At 40.0% G+C, this 17230-nt stretch overlaps 1 protein-coding gene across 3 annotated transcripts in view; it reads left to right on the forward strand.

Moving 5' to 3' along the window:
* shtn1 (shootin 1) overlaps positions 1–17230 on the forward strand; it is a 144950-nt gene that overhangs the window by 104674 nt on the left and 23046 nt on the right. The window contains exons 14-17 of one of the 3 annotated variants that reach the window (XM_062975662.1): positions 4822–4875; positions 7904–8024; positions 11746–11905; positions 16626–16670. In XM_062975662.1, coding sequence (XP_062831732.1) covers positions 4822–4875; positions 7904–8024; positions 11746–11905; positions 16626–16670 — 380 coding nt within the window. Of the gene's footprint in view, positions 1–4821; positions 4876–7903; positions 8025–8417; positions 9096–11745; positions 11906–16625; positions 16671–17230 lie in introns of those variants that run through there. The other 2 variants (XM_008114814.3, XM_062975663.1) reach the window with 2 other exon arrangements.

Consider the following 17230-nt stretch of genomic DNA (forward strand, 5'->3'; position numbering starts at 1 on the left):
CTTTATGCGGATCCATTTTGAGTTCCTTTCCGGAAACTACATGCCCCAGGAACTCAACTTCAGGTACATGAAAAACACATTTAGAAGCCTTAGCGAAAAGCCCATTAGCCCGTAGGCGGTGTAGTACCTGCTTAACATGCTGTCGGTGTTCTTTTTCATCCTTAGAGAAAATTAATATATCGTCCAAATAAACCACCACAAATTGATCAATTAAGTCTCTAAATACATCGTTTATGAACCTTTGGAAGACCGCAGGCGCATTGCAAAGTCCGAAAGGCATTACACGGAACTCGTGGCATCCGAAACACGTGTTAAATGCCGTCTTCCATTCATCACCTTCCCGTATTCTAATCAAGTTATACGCCCCCCGCAGGTCAAGCTTGGTAAAGATCTTAGCCCCTTGCACCCTCGATAGTAATTCCGAAATCAGAGGTAGCGGGTACCTATCTCTAATGGTGTGCCTGTTAAGAACCCGGTAATCACAAACCAACCTGAGTTCTCCTGTCTTTTTAGCTACAAAGAACACAGGTGCAGCAGTTGGAGAGCTAGATGGGCGAATAAACCCCTTAGCTAGGTTTTCGTCAAGGAATTCTCTCAAGGCTTGCCTTTCTGGTACTGTTAAGGCGTACAACCTTCCTGCTGGCAATTTTGCACCGTCCACTAGTCTAATGGCACAATCGTATGGTCTATGAGGCGGTAACTTATCTGCTTCTTTTTTTACAAAATACGTCTTGAAATTCCCCATATTCACCAGGCACTCCCTCCATATCAAGCTGAGAAGGGTTTAGAGCAAAACATTCCTGCCTCTTAAAAGCTATAGTACGCGTTACCCAGTCCACTTGAGGATTTACTAAGGTTAACCAATCCATTCCCAGGATCACGTCGTACCTTGGTAATCGTGTAATATCCCAAACAAACTTTCCCGTTACTCCTTGTACCTCCCACGTTATCTCTGAGGTCTCATGATTAACCACCCCAGTCTCCAATAGTCTCCCATCCGCCCCTTCCACCCATACATCGCATGCTTTACGCACTACAGGAAGTCCATGCTTCCTTGCAAACCCAACATCCACATATGAGACCGTAGCCCCTGAGTCCAGCAGTGCCAAAGTAGAAGCAAGTTCTTTTCCCCCAACAGATAAAGAAATGGGTACAAAGACATGTTTCTTCCCCTCAGTTGACTGCTTTAAAAGCCCTAATGCGTTGGACTCACGTCGCACTAGGGCTGGCCTTTTCCCGAAAGCTGGGAAGGTTTTACATTACAAGTTCTGGCAAAATGCCCAGCATTCCCGCAATACAAACACAACCCCAGTTGTCTCCTACGGTTTTTTTCTGCTATAGATAGTTTTTTAAACACCCCGAGTTCCATAGGTTCGTCCCCCTTTGTCACAAGTGCCTTAGGCTCAAACACAGGTGGCGCAGACATTGCTCTAGACTGTTTACGGGATTCGAACCGGGCGTCCAAACGCAACACTTTAGCTATTAAGGCATCCCAACTTTCTGCCGGCTCTAAACGTGCCAATTCATCCTGGAGGTAGTCATTTAAACCCGCAATAAACAAAAGCATAAATGCATTCTCCCCCCAGTCTAATTGATGTCGATACGAGTTAAACTTATTTAAATAATCCAAAACAGTCCCCTTTCCCTGTTTCAACCGATAAAGAGCCCAGCTAGCATTCTCCGTACGGAGGGGATCCCCAAAAGTGTCAGTTAATAATTTTTTGAAATCACTTAAATTGTCCTTGACTGGGTCATTTCCCAAAATCAAATTAGTGGCCCATTGTCCTGCGGGACCAGTCAATAAACTCAAAATAAATGCCACCTTGCTAGTGTCCGTAGGAAAAGCTTGTACACTAATCTGGGAAAAATAGAGTTCAATTTGTGCCAAAAAGGTAGGCAGTTTGTTCCGAGACCCGTCGAAACGTTCGGGAGTCATAACATGTCCTTTGGCTGGCTGTGCTGCTTGTGCAGCGTAAAAAGCAGCCTGCAACTGATCAAAGCGAGCCTTGAGCTCCTCCATCGTCTTCTTGACGCAATTAACTACTAAGAAAAAACTTTTTTATGGGCGTTGGGCAATCTGTCAAGGACAGAACGCCACAAGATAAGATATAACAAAGTTTATTGGAGTTACAGAACCAAAAATGCCCGTAAAAGACAAGGGCTAGGCAAACATTGGCCTTAAAAGTAAAAAGACACAAGGAAAACGTTCAAAAGATAAACCGGATTAAACCGGAGTTTAATCCGGGTCAAACCAAAAAAGCTTACTTCAGCCTGGGACTAAAACAAACAAAAGCTGGTGAACAAAAGGTTCAAAGGAATACAAAAAACTGGCAGCAGATGCTTCTCTGCTGCCAAAAGCTATGTTTGAGTAACTAAGAGGTTACTCCTCCACACAGCAAGCAATTTCCAGATACAAACGCAGCATTCAAGGGCAGAAGCGGTCAGCGAAGTTCCAATCCGGTCCGAAGGTCGTAAGGCAGGTACAGACGTTTGTAGTTCACCAGGTCCAACGATAATCACAGGAAGGAGAGTCCGAGGCCGTAGTCAGTCAGTCAGTCAGTCAGTCAGTCCAGAATAAACAGATGGCGTCCGTCAAGAAGACGACGGAGGTCCAAGCTATTAAGATTAAGCACAGGTTGCACAACAAAAGCCCACACAGTTCCTCCCGCCGTCTATGCCCAGTGTCCTTGGTAACTTACGTAGTCAGCAAACGAATCACACCCGTCTTCAGGAATTTCCCACACAGAGCCCAAGCGTTCGTCCAGATTACCTTGCCCAACGCAATTAGCCATTGCTTCCAAACCCCATTTTATGCCAGTTTACAGCTCCTCATCGCTATCAGCTGTTACCCTAATTCCAGGCGTTTCCTCATCACTTTCCTCATCAGAACTGAAACACCTTTGACTACGCCCCACAGCATCCCCAGCTGTGGATCCCGTCCCATCCCTCCAGCTTGTCCACGGGTCTAATCCTGAAGGTCCCCAATCGCCTTCCATACTATCATTGCCACTGGCACCCAAATCCCCCCTCACACGAGTCCATTCCATGTCATCCTCCTCTGAGCTAACCATCTCTTCCTCCATTCTCTCAGTAAAACCCTCAAAGGAATCCTCGTCAGATGGTTCTGCAAATAAGTCCCGCAGCCGCTTCCTTTCTCGCTCCTCGAGAGTATCTGACTCCCGAGGAGTCTTACGACCACGTCTCCCAGTATCGGAGCCATAAGGCTCAACCATAACAGAGACTCTACTGTACCAACATGGCTGTTTACTTAAGCCTTTGATTTCAGCCAAATTGCACATCAGAATGGTTTTGTTTTGACTGCTATTAATTACCATGCCTAAATATGCATTTAGTCTAAATGGTTTAGATTGTTTTAAATTGTTTCATACTGTGCAAATTGTTTGTATTATATGCCACCCTAAGACCATCAGATGTAGGGAGGAATCTTGTTGTTTATTCGTTCAGTCACTTCCGACTCTTCGTGACCTCCTGGACCAGCCCACGCCAGAGCTCCCTGTTGGCCATCGCCACCCCCAGCCAGTCACTTCAAGGATACCATCCATCCATCTTGCTTCCTTTTTCCTTCCATTTTCCACAGCATCATTGTCTTCTCCAAGCTTTCCTGTCTTCTTATTATGTGGCCAAAGTACCTTGCCTCTAATATCCTTCCCTCCAGTGAGCAGTATGGACTGGTTTGATCTTCTTGTGGTCCAAGGCACTCAGAATTTTCCTCCAACACCACAGTTCAAAAGCCTCTCTCTTCCTTCACTCAGCCTTGTAGTAGGGAGGAACAATTTTTTTAAAATCAGAGTTGAGCAAACTCCAGTTTGTATGGTGCATAAAGTCCACTCAGATCTTTTTTTTAATGCCCCTATCCCCAGAGGTAAAGGAAGTTAGGCCCTAGAAAAGGCCTTTTTTGAAACAGAAAGTGGTTTCCACACATTTCCTATTGTTATAAAATACACCCCTAAATCAAAAATGCTGCTCCTCAATGTCTAGATGGTGTTTGGAAACAAATGAAATTTGATTTTCTTGCAGGAGGTGTGCAACTGTCCAAGTGTTTCTTGGTGGACTAATGCTGCCCCCTAGACTTCCACAGTTGCCCAACCTTGATTTAAACCAACTAAGTATTTTAATAATATACTTGGAAGCAGGGCCATTCACTGTACCAAGTAGCAGTGAAAAGAAGCAAAAAATGATCTTCATCATTTATGCAGAAAGTCAATGAAGTTAATTGTGTTTCTAACTCCTGTTTGTAGAGACCAACTTAAATTTGGGCAAAAAATACTGCAGAAATAATGGCCCTTTCTTCTGTTTAGACAGTCTTGTACAAACCAACCACTGGTAAATTATGTACTAGAGTAAATTATGTTAATGAGGGGGAAGTTTGTAATGCAGTCCAAACAGAAGTAGAAAGAGTTTGTTTTTTGGACTGCAACACCTGGGATTTCATAGATAACATGGCTTTGTACAGTTAATGAAGGTTTATGTGACCAGGTTTTAGGCTTACATCGACTACATTTCCCCCCCCCCCCTCTCTTTTTAAAAAAAGCCTTTGTATCTAAGCAATTCTAGGCATTTAGCTCCACACACATACACAGAAATGCACACTTTGGTTGGTCCCCGTACTATGTATTTTGTACTATAAAGGCTCATCCAATTAGTATTTCTGCAATCCAGTCTAGTGTACTTCAATAAAGTCTTCCTTGTGGAATCCCACTCCTTACCATTTTTCATAGAGAATGCTGTTTTTTCTTGAATGCATTATTTAGCATTTACAAAATCAAATTATAGAGATGAGTATTTTGTCTTTAATTGCAGCCAGAAGTGCCCAAACCCTCCGAGAGTGCAATGAAAGAGCTAAAGGGAATTCTGGTAAGAAGAAAAATAACAGCCCTCCTATTAGACTTGTTTTCCTTGGATCTTGAATGAAAAGTGTTCTGTATGGATGTAGACAGATGTTCAGAATGTTCATGTGGTATTGCTCTTGAGTAATTTTGTGAGCTCATGTGAGCAATTACAGAATATATTGTGACTGCCCTTTTTCCTTCTAAAGATCCCAGCCAAGTCCTTGGGCTGAATAGGAGTCTCGGTACCTGCTATAATAGCATCTTACTTGCTTCTTGCAAATCTTTTCTCTAATAGAACTAAAAAGGAGCACTCTAGAAAACCAACTTCTGGTGTGTTAGCAAGGCTAGTTATTAGCACAGTGAGACTGAAAAAATAGGGTTGGGAGGCGTAAAGCTAAATACTTATATGCATATTGTTACTGTGCTAATTATGCATTTCATGTAGGCATTCGTATAATTGTGGTAAACAAAGTGATATTAATTTGTTCCATTTCATGCTTGATGTAAAACAAGCTTTGCTACTAGATCCGTAGCATGAGCACAATAGCTAGGAGTTACTTGTTAATAATATGACTGCTCTGTTAAATTCAGAATACTAACAAAATGCAGGATTTAACTTAATTGAAGGAAACATTGCGAATTAAGTGCTGTTTTGCTGAAGTCTTTCAAGATGTGCCAATTTTAAGAATTGTGGGCTGCATTTTCTTTTCAAGCATCATTTTCAGAGTAGGCATTATATGTGCAAGCCGAAGAATACAATTTTGCGTTGTCACTACATAGTGCAATTCCATGTGAGGAAATTGTGTATTTGTAAAAAGGACAAAGTGCAAAGAAGATAATGAACATCATGTACAGTGGTATCCACTGAGGTTTGCTTCAGCTCACTCCCACCCTAGAAGCCAGGGGATATTCAAGCCCCATTGTATACAATAGTGCAATAAAATGGTGTCCCTTGCATGAAATAGCAAAATTAGGGCTTACTGTTTGTTATTTTAGGGGGAGGAGGGGGATATTTACAAGGTATGGGTGGATGAATCTATGGATATGGAGAGTCAACTGTAAGTATTGAATTATTTATTTATTTGGCATCGCCACTCTCCCTGACACTCTCTCTATAAAAATCCTTTGACAACAAATCTCTCTATATAGTTTGTAATTGTTACTTTGACAGTTCCCTGCTTTCAAGCTTACAATCTAAAAAGACACAATAAACAAAGAAAAGGTGATAGCAATAGGAAGGGGGTGATGTCCAGCAGATGCTGGCTGATGTCCTTTCTGTCCAAGTCCCACAATTGCAGCAGTTCTGGAGTCTAGGTCTGTTCTCTCACTCTATGACTCTGAAAAGAAGAGATTCACAGAATTTACCTAGGGTAGCATTTTCCCTTAGTTTATACTGCTGATTACATTTATGTCCCCCAAATGTTTTGGACTGTAATTTCCATCATCATAATTATTATATTTATTTATTTATAATCCCTTTCCCCCCTCTTAATGAGACTCAGAGCAGGTCAACATGGCCTGTGGCCAGAAACTGTGGAAGATATACAGGCAGTCCCTGAGTTACAAACATTCGACTTACATGCTACTGTTAGTTGCAAACTGGGAGGGGGGCACTGGAAGTGAGAGGAAACCTACCCCAAGGAAGAGAAGGTCACTCGTGTAAGAGTCATTATGGGAAAAAGGTCTCCACTGAAACTTTATCCCCAGTCCTTGTTTCCCACGATGACGACGATGACAACGACGATGATAATGTTATTCTTATATCTCGTCCCATCTCCCTGAAGGGATTCGGGGCAGTTTATATGGGGACCAAGCCCAGTGGAACAAAAATTAAAATACATCACCATAAAATACATTTACATTGCAAAGCATAATTCCATAAAAAAACATACAAAACATAACTGAACAGGGGCACAGATTGCAAAACAAATGTTAGAGGGATGTTAACCCTTCTTTATGCCATCTAAAACTTTAAAAAATGGCTGGAGTTACACTTTAAAATGTACCTGTTCCACTCGTACATATAAATTCAACTTGAGAACAACCACTTGTTTCCAACAATGGGGTCGTGGGTGGCAATGCAGTGTTTTGGTGATGCTGCGCAGCTGCGGAAGGGGAAAGGGTTGACAATGGAGGCGGCAGAATTTAGTGGGGAAGGAGTTTCCAAGCTCACTTATCGCTATAATAAGTGCCTAGATTTGAATGGCGACTACATGAGATGTGGTATTTGGGTGTAGCTTTCAGCTGCATATGGTAAATGTTTTCGCCTATACTTTTTTCATTTTTAATTCCAAAACGTAATGTACTTTTTGGATAACCCTCGTATATTCAGGAGACCCTGGGGCAAATAGGCACTAGTACTTGCTGTGGGGAGAATATTCTATGAGTGGGCATCTCTAGTTATTGCCCACCTAATCAATAAAGGGAAGGTTGTTAACAAACAGGCAGACTCATATTAGAGCTGGAAGTCCTACAGATATCCTGCTGCACAAAATAAATATAAATCTTTGATTATTTCATTGTTGCATGCGAGAATGAAATAATTTCTCCCAGTTGAATGACATTTGTATAATATTGTACATTTCTGCATTTGATTCATTTTGGAGGGTTTTGCAAACAAATTATTTCTTTTCTTTTTTTGCAAAATAAAGTGTTTTGTGCAAAAATTGCTTTTTTGGCATAAAACTTTTAAATATTGTCCCTTTGCTCTTGTGCAAAGAAAAAAATCCCATAATGAGCTGACTTTTTTACTGCAGTGTCTTGACGAGTCAAAATTCTCTTCTCATGAAGTGTTAGAACATTTTTGAATATTGTTCATATTCCCAAAGCCAAGCTTGATAGCACAAAATCTGAGATTGGAAAGAACCTTGTATTCTGAGTGGCCAGTTCCAAACAACTGAAAGTTCCATGTAGTCTTCAAAGATAGTCCATGTAGGTACCTAATGTATTGTAATCATCAAACCTGAATAGTAGTATATACAATAAGGCTATTGTTACTTTATGATCATAGCAGCTTTTCTTGACTATCACCTTGCTGACTTTTTTATGACCAGGAAACACTGAGTACATCTACAAGTTCAAGAAGTCTAAAATCTCTTGACACAGACAATAATGAAACAGAATTAGAAAGAATTCTGCGACTGAGAAAGGTGACAACTGATCAAGACAGTAGCAGTAAGTTACGTTGATCTTTTCAGATCCCACAAATTAGTTCCGTTATTTTCTCAGTGCTGTTCCAGAGGCCTAATTGCCATCCTTTTGAAACCTTTAAGGTTGCAAACCTCATTAACAAGGGGAGCTCTGATTGTTTTTCCAGTGTGTTTTATTAGAGCTCTAAAATTGCCGGTATTGTTCAGTGAAGCCAGAACAGGCAACCTTCTGCTGTGATGTTCAGACACTGACACTAAAGCCATTGTGATCTTTTCAGCTGTCATGTTCTCTCCCTCGCCGGTTCATAAACTAACACCTGGCTGTCCTAGTCACAATAGCATAAAGCTGCATGTTAATATAGTGTTGTGAGAGTGAGCATGACCTCTAAGATGATGGCACTTTCAATTCTTGGTTTAGCATTAGATAATGAGAAGAACCAGCTGCACCTCTACGAAAATATCCAAACCGGAAGGTGGACCTTGGAGATCCTGCTTGCAAGCCCATCATCTTGTTCCTCCTAGAATTCACAATTTTATTTGGATAAGTCTGCCAGAAGTGACAAGTTTTTATTGCTGTTCAATCTCTTCTGGCAGGTCATCCCGTAGGCTAGAATTCATTACTATTAACACAAATTTGTAATTTAATTAATGTTTCATGTGAGAATTGTTTAAAAAAACAGTTCAAATGTCTAAAAATAGGAAATAATCAAATTGAAAAATGTCAATGTGAACCATTACTCAGGGTGTTAATGTCAGTGGCATTTAACAATTAAATAACAACTTGTACATTATCAGCCTTGTTAACTTCTAGATGGCTTAAAAGTTGTGTTTCTATCTGTTTTAAGATAAGGTGCTTGACTGGGAATTTTAGTAGTTAAATTAGTGCTGTTTTTTATTTTTCCATTTGTTTGTTTTTTATCTGGTTTCCTGAACTACAGTGTTGTATGTTGTTTTTAAATGACTAATTTTGCTTTCATTAATTATTGGAATTGTTTCAGTTGTGTTTCATTTTAATTGTTTTGTTGATTCACTTTGGCAGACATTTACCATACAAGTGCTGTATACATACATAAATAAATGAAATAGATTGTTTATTCCCATGTCTTGCCAGAACAATTATTTTCATATGACTCAAGCAAGAGAATCATAAAAAAATGTATGTGAATATAATCAGCCCTCCAAATTTGCTGAGTTTAGGGACAAAGGATCCCCGTGAGTGTGGAAAAATGAAAAATAAAGAAGTATTTCTTTTTTCCTGAGAGAACACCTTTATAGGAATCTTTAGGTCTTTTTGCACAACTCCATAGTCAACTTCATCTGAAGGACTTAGAAATTTCTGCAGAGAAGTTCTGTCTTTGTTGCATGACTCTGGAGGAACGGGCAAGTTCCAGTGGAAATTGACCATAGGGCTGCACTAAAAGACCTAGAGATTCTTAAAGATAACAATTTCATAAATTGAATAAAATTCTTAAATAATAAAATCTCCAAAACTGAGAAATACAACTGTGGAGGACAGTGTATAATTCCTTTTGGGCTAATTTTAGTTTTGGTAAAATGCTATTTATACAATACTAGCTGTGCCCGGCCACGCGTTGAGGTGGCGAAGTCTGGTGGTCTGGGAAATAAAGTATTGAGGAATTGGTGGTAGTGAAGGTCAAGGGTCAAGGTTTTCCCCAGACATTAAGTCCAGTTATGTCTTACTCTGGAGGTTGGTGCTCATCTCCATTTCTAAGCCGAAGAGCCGGCATTGTCCGTAGACTCCTCCAAGGTCATGTGGGATGACTGCATGGAGCGGCGTTACCTTCCCGCCGGAGAGGTACCTATTGATGCACTCACATTTGCATGTTTTCGAACTTCTGGGTTGGCAGAAGCTGGGGCTAACAGTGGGGGCTCTCTCCGCTCCCCCAATTCAAACCTGTGGCTTTTCGGTCCAGAAGTTCAGCAGCTCAGCGCTTTAACACGCTGCGCCATCAGGGGATATTATTTCCTAAAGGTTGTGAATATACAATATTTCTGATTGGGTTTTTTTTGTTTGTTGGGGGCAAGTATGAATGCTGCAATTAGGAAAAATGATTAGGATGTAATGGCCTTGCAGCTTTAAAGCCTGGCTGTTTCCTCCCTGAGTGAATTTTTTGTTGGGAGGTGTTAGCTGGCCCTGATTGTTTCCTGTCTGGAATTCCCTTGTTTTCAGAGTGGCGTTGTTTGCGATATTTTATGTGCTTCTACCGTCTGTGGCCCTGAGAAAACAGGATTTTCCAGACTTTGATGATGGGAATACTTTGTTGGGAGGTGTTAGCTGGCCCTGATTGTTTCCTGTCTGGAATTCCCTTGTTTTCAGAGTGGTGTTGTTTGCGATATTTTATGTGCTTCTACCGTCTGTGGCCCTGAGAAAACAGGATTTGCCAGACTTTGATGATGGGAATACTTTGTTGGGAGGTGTTAGCTGGCCCCGATTGTTTCCTGTGTGGAATTCCCCTGTTTATTTACTGTCCTGGTTTTAGAGATTATATTGTTCTGCATTATTCTATCCCAGTAATTATTTCATATTAAAGAAGAATCTCACTTATCCAACATTCGCTTATACAATGTTCTGGATTATCCAACGCAGTCTGCCTTTTCATAATCAATGTTTTTGTAGTCAGTGTTTAAATTCATTGTGATATTTTAGTGGTAAATTTGTAAATACAGTACAGTAGAGTCTCACTTATCCAACATAAACGGGCCGGCAGAACGTTGGATAAGCGAATATGTTGGATAATGAGGAATTAAGGATAACCCTATTAAACATCAAATTAAGTTATGATTTTACAAATTAAGCACCAAAACATCATGTTAGACAACAAATTTGTCAGAAAAAGTAGTTCAGTACACAGTAATGCTATATAGTAATTACTGTATTTATGAATTTAGCACCAAAATATCACGATATATTGAAAGCATTGACTACAAAAATGCGTTGGATAATCCAGAACGTTGGATAAGCCAGTGTTGGATAAGTGAGACTCTACTGTAAATACTACATAGCATTACTGCGCATGGAACTACTTTTTCTGTCAAATTTGTTGTATAATATGATGTTTTGGTGCTTAATTTGTATAACGATTACCTAATTTGATGTTTAATTGGCTTTTCCTGAATCCCTTCTTATTATCCAACATATTCACTTATCCTGCCGGCCTGTTTACGTTGGATAAGTGAGACTCTACTGTATATTTCTAATCTTATATTATCTGCTGAGAACTGGATTATATGAGGCCCCTTCTTCACAGCTGGATAAAATGCACACTGAAGTGGATTATATGGCAGTGTGGAGTCAAGATAATCCAGTGCAAAGCAGATAATATAAGATTATAAATGGGTTATATAGCTGTGTGGAAGGGCCTTGAGTCTACACTGCCATATAATCCAGTGCAAATTAGATAATCTGTGGAAGAGGCCTAAGTGAGGCCTAAATCGGCCTGTCCCCTAACTGAATCCTGGCTGTCCCATGGTTGCTAGGCAACCAAGTGGGCAGAGATTAGCCCTCTAAACTGGCAGCAATTGGATAAAAAAAATATTGCTCTCCCTCTAATTAGGACTTTATTTTTCTTTTCTTTTTGTTGTATCAACCTAGAGGCGTGAATGATGGGTTGTGTTGTCAAATTTTGAGGTTGGGGGGCCTGTACTTTTGTTGTTTTGTGAATTGCCATGATGCCATCACTCTTTTATATATATAGAATGCAAATGCTAAACTCCTTTGTTTTTAGGTCCATCTGGAATCCTGGCTACGTCAGAATCCAAGTCTATGCCACTGTTAGGATCCAATGGAACACAGTCCACCTTGAGCAAGAAAGCTGCAGTAGCTTCAGGTTCGGATGAACAGTGTCCTAAAATGATCAAGAGCACAAGCTCCAAGGATGCCATTGAGTAAGTACTAGTCATGAGCCTGGTATTTGTATCATCCATTTGATTCATGTTTCCATTTCATTATATCCATTCAGATGGTACGGAATGGGAAGACCCCTCCAGGAATGAAAATAAACTCAATACGAAAGGCAGGCGGGATCTGCTTTTCAGATTGATTGCCATGCATGTAGGTCCAAAATGCCTGGGCCTTCAAGGCCCTGCAGCTGAGCACCAAGTAAGGAGCGAATGCTTGTTCAACACTCGGATGCAGGACTTTGCAGGCCTGGGTGCTTCGGGCCTACACTTTGGGTTGTGGAGCAAGGCCACTGGCTGCAGACATGGTGGATTTTCAGCCCCAGCCAGGGAGCTCTTCGACTCCCCAGATGGTGAGGCAAATACCATCCAAAAGCGCACATTGGGAAGCGGAGTCTGGGTGGGAAGTCCCTGCCCAATAATGGGCCAGAAAAAACAGATCTTTCGGCACCAAAAACTGAAAACAAATATCTGCCCTCCCAATTTCGAGAGGCTCAAGTAGAAACGGATCAGGGCCCCCACCGAAAGCCAGGACACAAAACGAATCAAGGTTTACCTCGAATGTACATGACTATCAATCAATCAATTTATTAATGCTCCGACCAATGGTCATATTACATGACTAGTAAGTACTAATGTTTGTTGGTGGGTTGACATGCTGTGATGTTTGAAACTTTTTGCAAAAAGACATTGAAGTTTTACCTACTTTTTTACCGAGTAGTAACAGTAATGGAGGCCCAAGTCACAAAACTTATAGGCTCAATATCTGGTGTGCTTAATCTTTTCACCCTAGTTGCTTAATAAGGAGCACTATACAGATAAGTCCAGAAATACACATTCAACAACAAGATGACACAAATATTGTCCCCAGTCATTCTTGGGAAAAGTTATTTTAGCTCAGATACACAGCATCTCTTAACATTCACATTGAACTTAGCATCAAATATATTTGTTGCATGGATGTACCCTGGCATTAAACCACACAGAATGCTGTAAAGTTTGAAGGAGATTCATATATCTATAATCATGAAGTAGTCATGATTGTTAACACAAGAAAGCTATAACACTGATAAATTTCTACTTCATGGCTCTGTATTCATAAAGTCAGGTTTTGCTTTCACGCTTTGTAGTATTTACTTGCCATCTGGGTGAAGTGTGAATTGGCTCATTGTGGTGGGCTGTAGTTACATACGGTTGATTTTCATTTGCTTTTGTTGAATCATCCATGCACGTTTTGCTTAGAACTGCAATTGCAGCCATCTAGATATAAATGCAGCAGTTATGTTTTGGAAACGAAAATAACAAGCTAAAATATTCTTAGTTCACTGAGCCTTTTGTCACAGGACAATTGTTAAGACAAGATGAGAATGGTCAACATGTTTTACAAGCTAAAGTGTCTTAAAAACCATTATGATTTCAAAGATAAGAGCCAGTCTTAGGAAACAAAATCAACTTTCTTAAGAGCCAAAAATACATACAACCTTAACTTCTAAATTCTTCCCTCAAATGTAGAGTGTTCCAATTGTGAGACCTCAAACTACAAAATAAAAAGAAAAGAGGAAAGAAAAGAAATAAGAACAACCAGATAACAAAAAACAAAGAAAATATATTGGCAGACAAAACAGTTGTTTCTAAAGACATTTTATGTGTGGATGTTTACCCTACTGGATAAATATGGGTTGAAACTGATCTGAAGCAAGTACAGTAGAGTCTCACTTATCCAAGCTAAACGGGCCGGCAGAAGCTTGGATAAGCAAATATCTTGGATAATAAGGAGGGATTAAGGAAAAGCCTATTAAACATCAAATTAGATTATGATTTTACAAATTAAGCACCAAAACATCATGTTATACAACTAATTTGACAGAAAAAGTAGTTCAATACGCAGTAATGTTATGTTGTAATTACTGTATTTACGAATTTAGCACCAAAATATCACGATATATTGAAAACATTGACTACAAAAATGGCTTGGATTATCCAGAGGCTTGGATAAGCGAGGCTTGGATAAGTGAGACTCTACTGTATATTGGGACTGTGGGAATAGAAAGAAGAAAATATCCAGATGTTGCAACATTCTAAATAATTACCTTTAGCCCATGAAGTTCAGATGACCAAGGTGTCTGGCATCATGTAGGACAGTGGTTCTGAGCCTGTAGGTTCCCAGGCTACAATCCCAGAAATCCCAGCCAGTTTACCAGCTGTTAGGGTTTCTGGGAGTTGGAGGCCAAAACATCTGGCAACCCACAGGTTGAGAACCAGTGATGTTGGAAGTGGAGAAGAGACAAAGGACTTTACTGCGCAAATACATACTGAGTTGAATATCGCAACTCTCGCACATTCAATTTTGCACCTATTTCCTAGTTCATGGTCCTGCAGTCATACTCCTTCATTTTCCACACTACTGCTGTTCCTTAAGTTTTTGGTTTAGTGCAATTGTGCCATTCCAGAATTTAAAAAGAAAAATGCTAATGTAACTATAAAATATAAAAGAGAAGGGAAATGGCCAGTTTGGGAATAGAGAGGGGGAGAGGAGGAAAATCTTCCCTCCCCCTCACTTCATGTTACATACTAGTACAGAAGGGATTCATCTCACCAAGGTGGAAACATTGTATGATTGGGAGCTATTGATGGGTTTTACCCATTCCTAGGTAGTCAAGGAGGGGATCACTGTGCGGTGGGACGCACTTGGTGTCATGTGGTAGGGACATCACCAAATGGTCCAGCTGCAATGCCAGTTTATTTATTTATTTATTACAGTTCTGTCCCACTCTATCTTACTCCAAGGGTGACTCAGAGCGACTTACCATCGGCAAAATTCAATACCATAATATACATACAGAAACAATACATACACAAACAGGACAATTAACTAAAATCAATAGACATATAAATATGAATTAAAACCAGTTAAAAACTTTATATATATAACCATCACAGAACATATTAAATATTGTACCAATCCCATAGTTATCATTAAGCTGCTTCATTTATGTCTCTATTGTGATAGCTGTTATACTGTAATCCTGTTAACCGTGTTCACACATTTATCATGGGGGTTAGGTTCCAGGACGACCCGCAATAAGTAAAAATCTGCAAAGTAGAGACACTATATTTATTTTAATATGTATACATTATTTTAGTAATTATACACTATTTTAAGTCTTTATCAACCAATCGTGTGTTGATAAATCGCCTCCTTTTCCTCCCGTTGCCTCTTGGGCTCCTTTTCTCTCCCTTTGGCTTTCCCTTCCTCCCTTCCTTAGGCTGTAAATTGTAATTTTTTATGATTTATAATAGTCTTTTAGAGTTTATTGAAAAACCGCAAAACAGCGAATCCTCAAAAAATGAGCCACAAAGTAGTGAGGGAACACTGTATTTGTGAAACGCCTGCTTGCACTGCCAGGTTTTAAGTTTTTTCCTGAACACCAGAAGGGAGGGGGCAATCTGATCTCACTGGGAAGGGAGTGCCACATCCGAGGTGCCACCACCGAGAAGGCCCTGTCCCTCGTCCCCACCAATTGCACCTGCAAAAGCAGTGGGACCGAGAGCAGGATCTCCCTGGCAGATCTTAACACTTGAACTGGTTCATAAAGGGAGATACGTTCAGAAAGTTAAGCTAGGCCAGAATTGTTTAGGGTTTTATTGGCTAAAGCCAGCACTTTGAATTGCGTTCAATAAAAGACTGGCAGCCAATGAAGCTGATGTAATGGGGGATTGTATGCTCCCATATGCCACTCCAATAAGGAACCTGGCTGCTGCCCATTATACTACTTGAAGCTTCTGAACAGTCTTCAAAGGCACCCCCATGTAGGGCATGTTGTAGTAGTCTGTTCGAGATTTAATGAGAGTGTGGACCAAGTCTGGCTTCTCAAGGTACGGGTGCAATGGGCGTACAAGTTTTCATTGTGCAAGAGCTCCCCTGGCCACTGCTGAGACCTGGGGCACCAGGCTCAGTGAGTTTGCCTGCCTCATGCAATAAAGTCCATCATATCAAAGTATTGAAAAATATTATTTTATTTTTCCAGTTAGCCAAGAACATAGCATAGTAATTAATGCTCTTCTTCTGAGCCTGATACAAGATAAAAGAAAGGAAAGGGTCAATACATTAATGGCAAAAAAATATAAAGAGGCAAGTTACGATTTGTTGTATCAGTTATATGTATGTATAGAAACATTCTTTGAGTCGAGTTGCTGGTGTAAGAAATGGTAAGCAATGGGAAAGAAGCAATTTCACAAAAAAGAGAAATCTTATTTCACTTCCACCCTGCTGGCAAGAACCCAGCAGGGTGTTTGATATGTTGGCTGTGCTGACTTCAACAATAGGATTGCCCTGCTAGTGACATATACCTGTTAGTCCACCGTAATATGTCAGCCAAGAACTTGTAAATTTTCTCCACCTGAGATGCAGCGGCCCGACACTGTTTTTAATCAGTGGAAAACAGAATGCTGAGTTAGCTGGAGGTGTTGAGATCTGACACTTCGAAGCATCCATCTGTTTGGCTGAATAAATCCTCAGTTGGTTTGCCAAGGTATTACCTTCCTTGACTGTACATTTTTTTTCAAAGTGCTGTTTAATCATCAAAGACTTAATCCTGCTTCAGAAATGCATACTTCAGAGAGATCCGGTCGAGGGTCAGTTTGTTTTCTAACAATTCCCAGCTTTTTTTTTAACTGCTCTGAAGCTTTCATTTTGTCCTCTTTCTAGGATGTCAGGAAGGCAGTTTTATTACTTAAAGAAAAAAGGAAATAGGTGAGACAAATCAGATCAGCAAAATGTTATAATCATGGTTAATTAAACCTCTGATTTCCTGTTCTGTCCGTGGAGAAAAGGAACACCTTTTCTGAAAAGGTTTGCATCTCATAGTTCAAAGGAGTAAATCTCAGCAAATGAAGTGGAAATTCAATTCACATCTATTTTAGTGCTTTATTCCCTTATTTGCGCTTTTAGCATTTGCAGAAAAAGGTATTGGGTTTGATTTGATTCTGCCTGTACTGGCATGCTTAAAGAAAATGTTGTTTCTGATTTTATTTTATATCTTCTTTTCAAACCTATCTAGATAAAAATTGCGTATAACTTCTACCTTTTCAATTTTTTTACATTTGAGATTATTATTATTATTTTAGCTGCTAAGTAAGAGACAAAAAGGTAGTGTAGTTCAGAGATGAGGACTGCTATTTTTTTCCCTATGGCATTGTTCATCTCTGGATTTACACAAATTTGAATGAATAATGTTAATCAGTAGATTCTGCTACCGTTACTACCTTTTTATCTACCTTTTATTCTAGTAAACTAAGTGGAAATTGCATTTG

The sequence above is a fragment of the Anolis carolinensis genome, chromosome 3 (assembly GCF_035594765.1).
Source record: "Anolis carolinensis isolate JA03-04 chromosome 3, rAnoCar3.1.pri, whole genome shotgun sequence".
Taxonomy (NCBI): domain Eukaryota; kingdom Metazoa; phylum Chordata; class Lepidosauria; order Squamata; family Dactyloidae; genus Anolis; species Anolis carolinensis.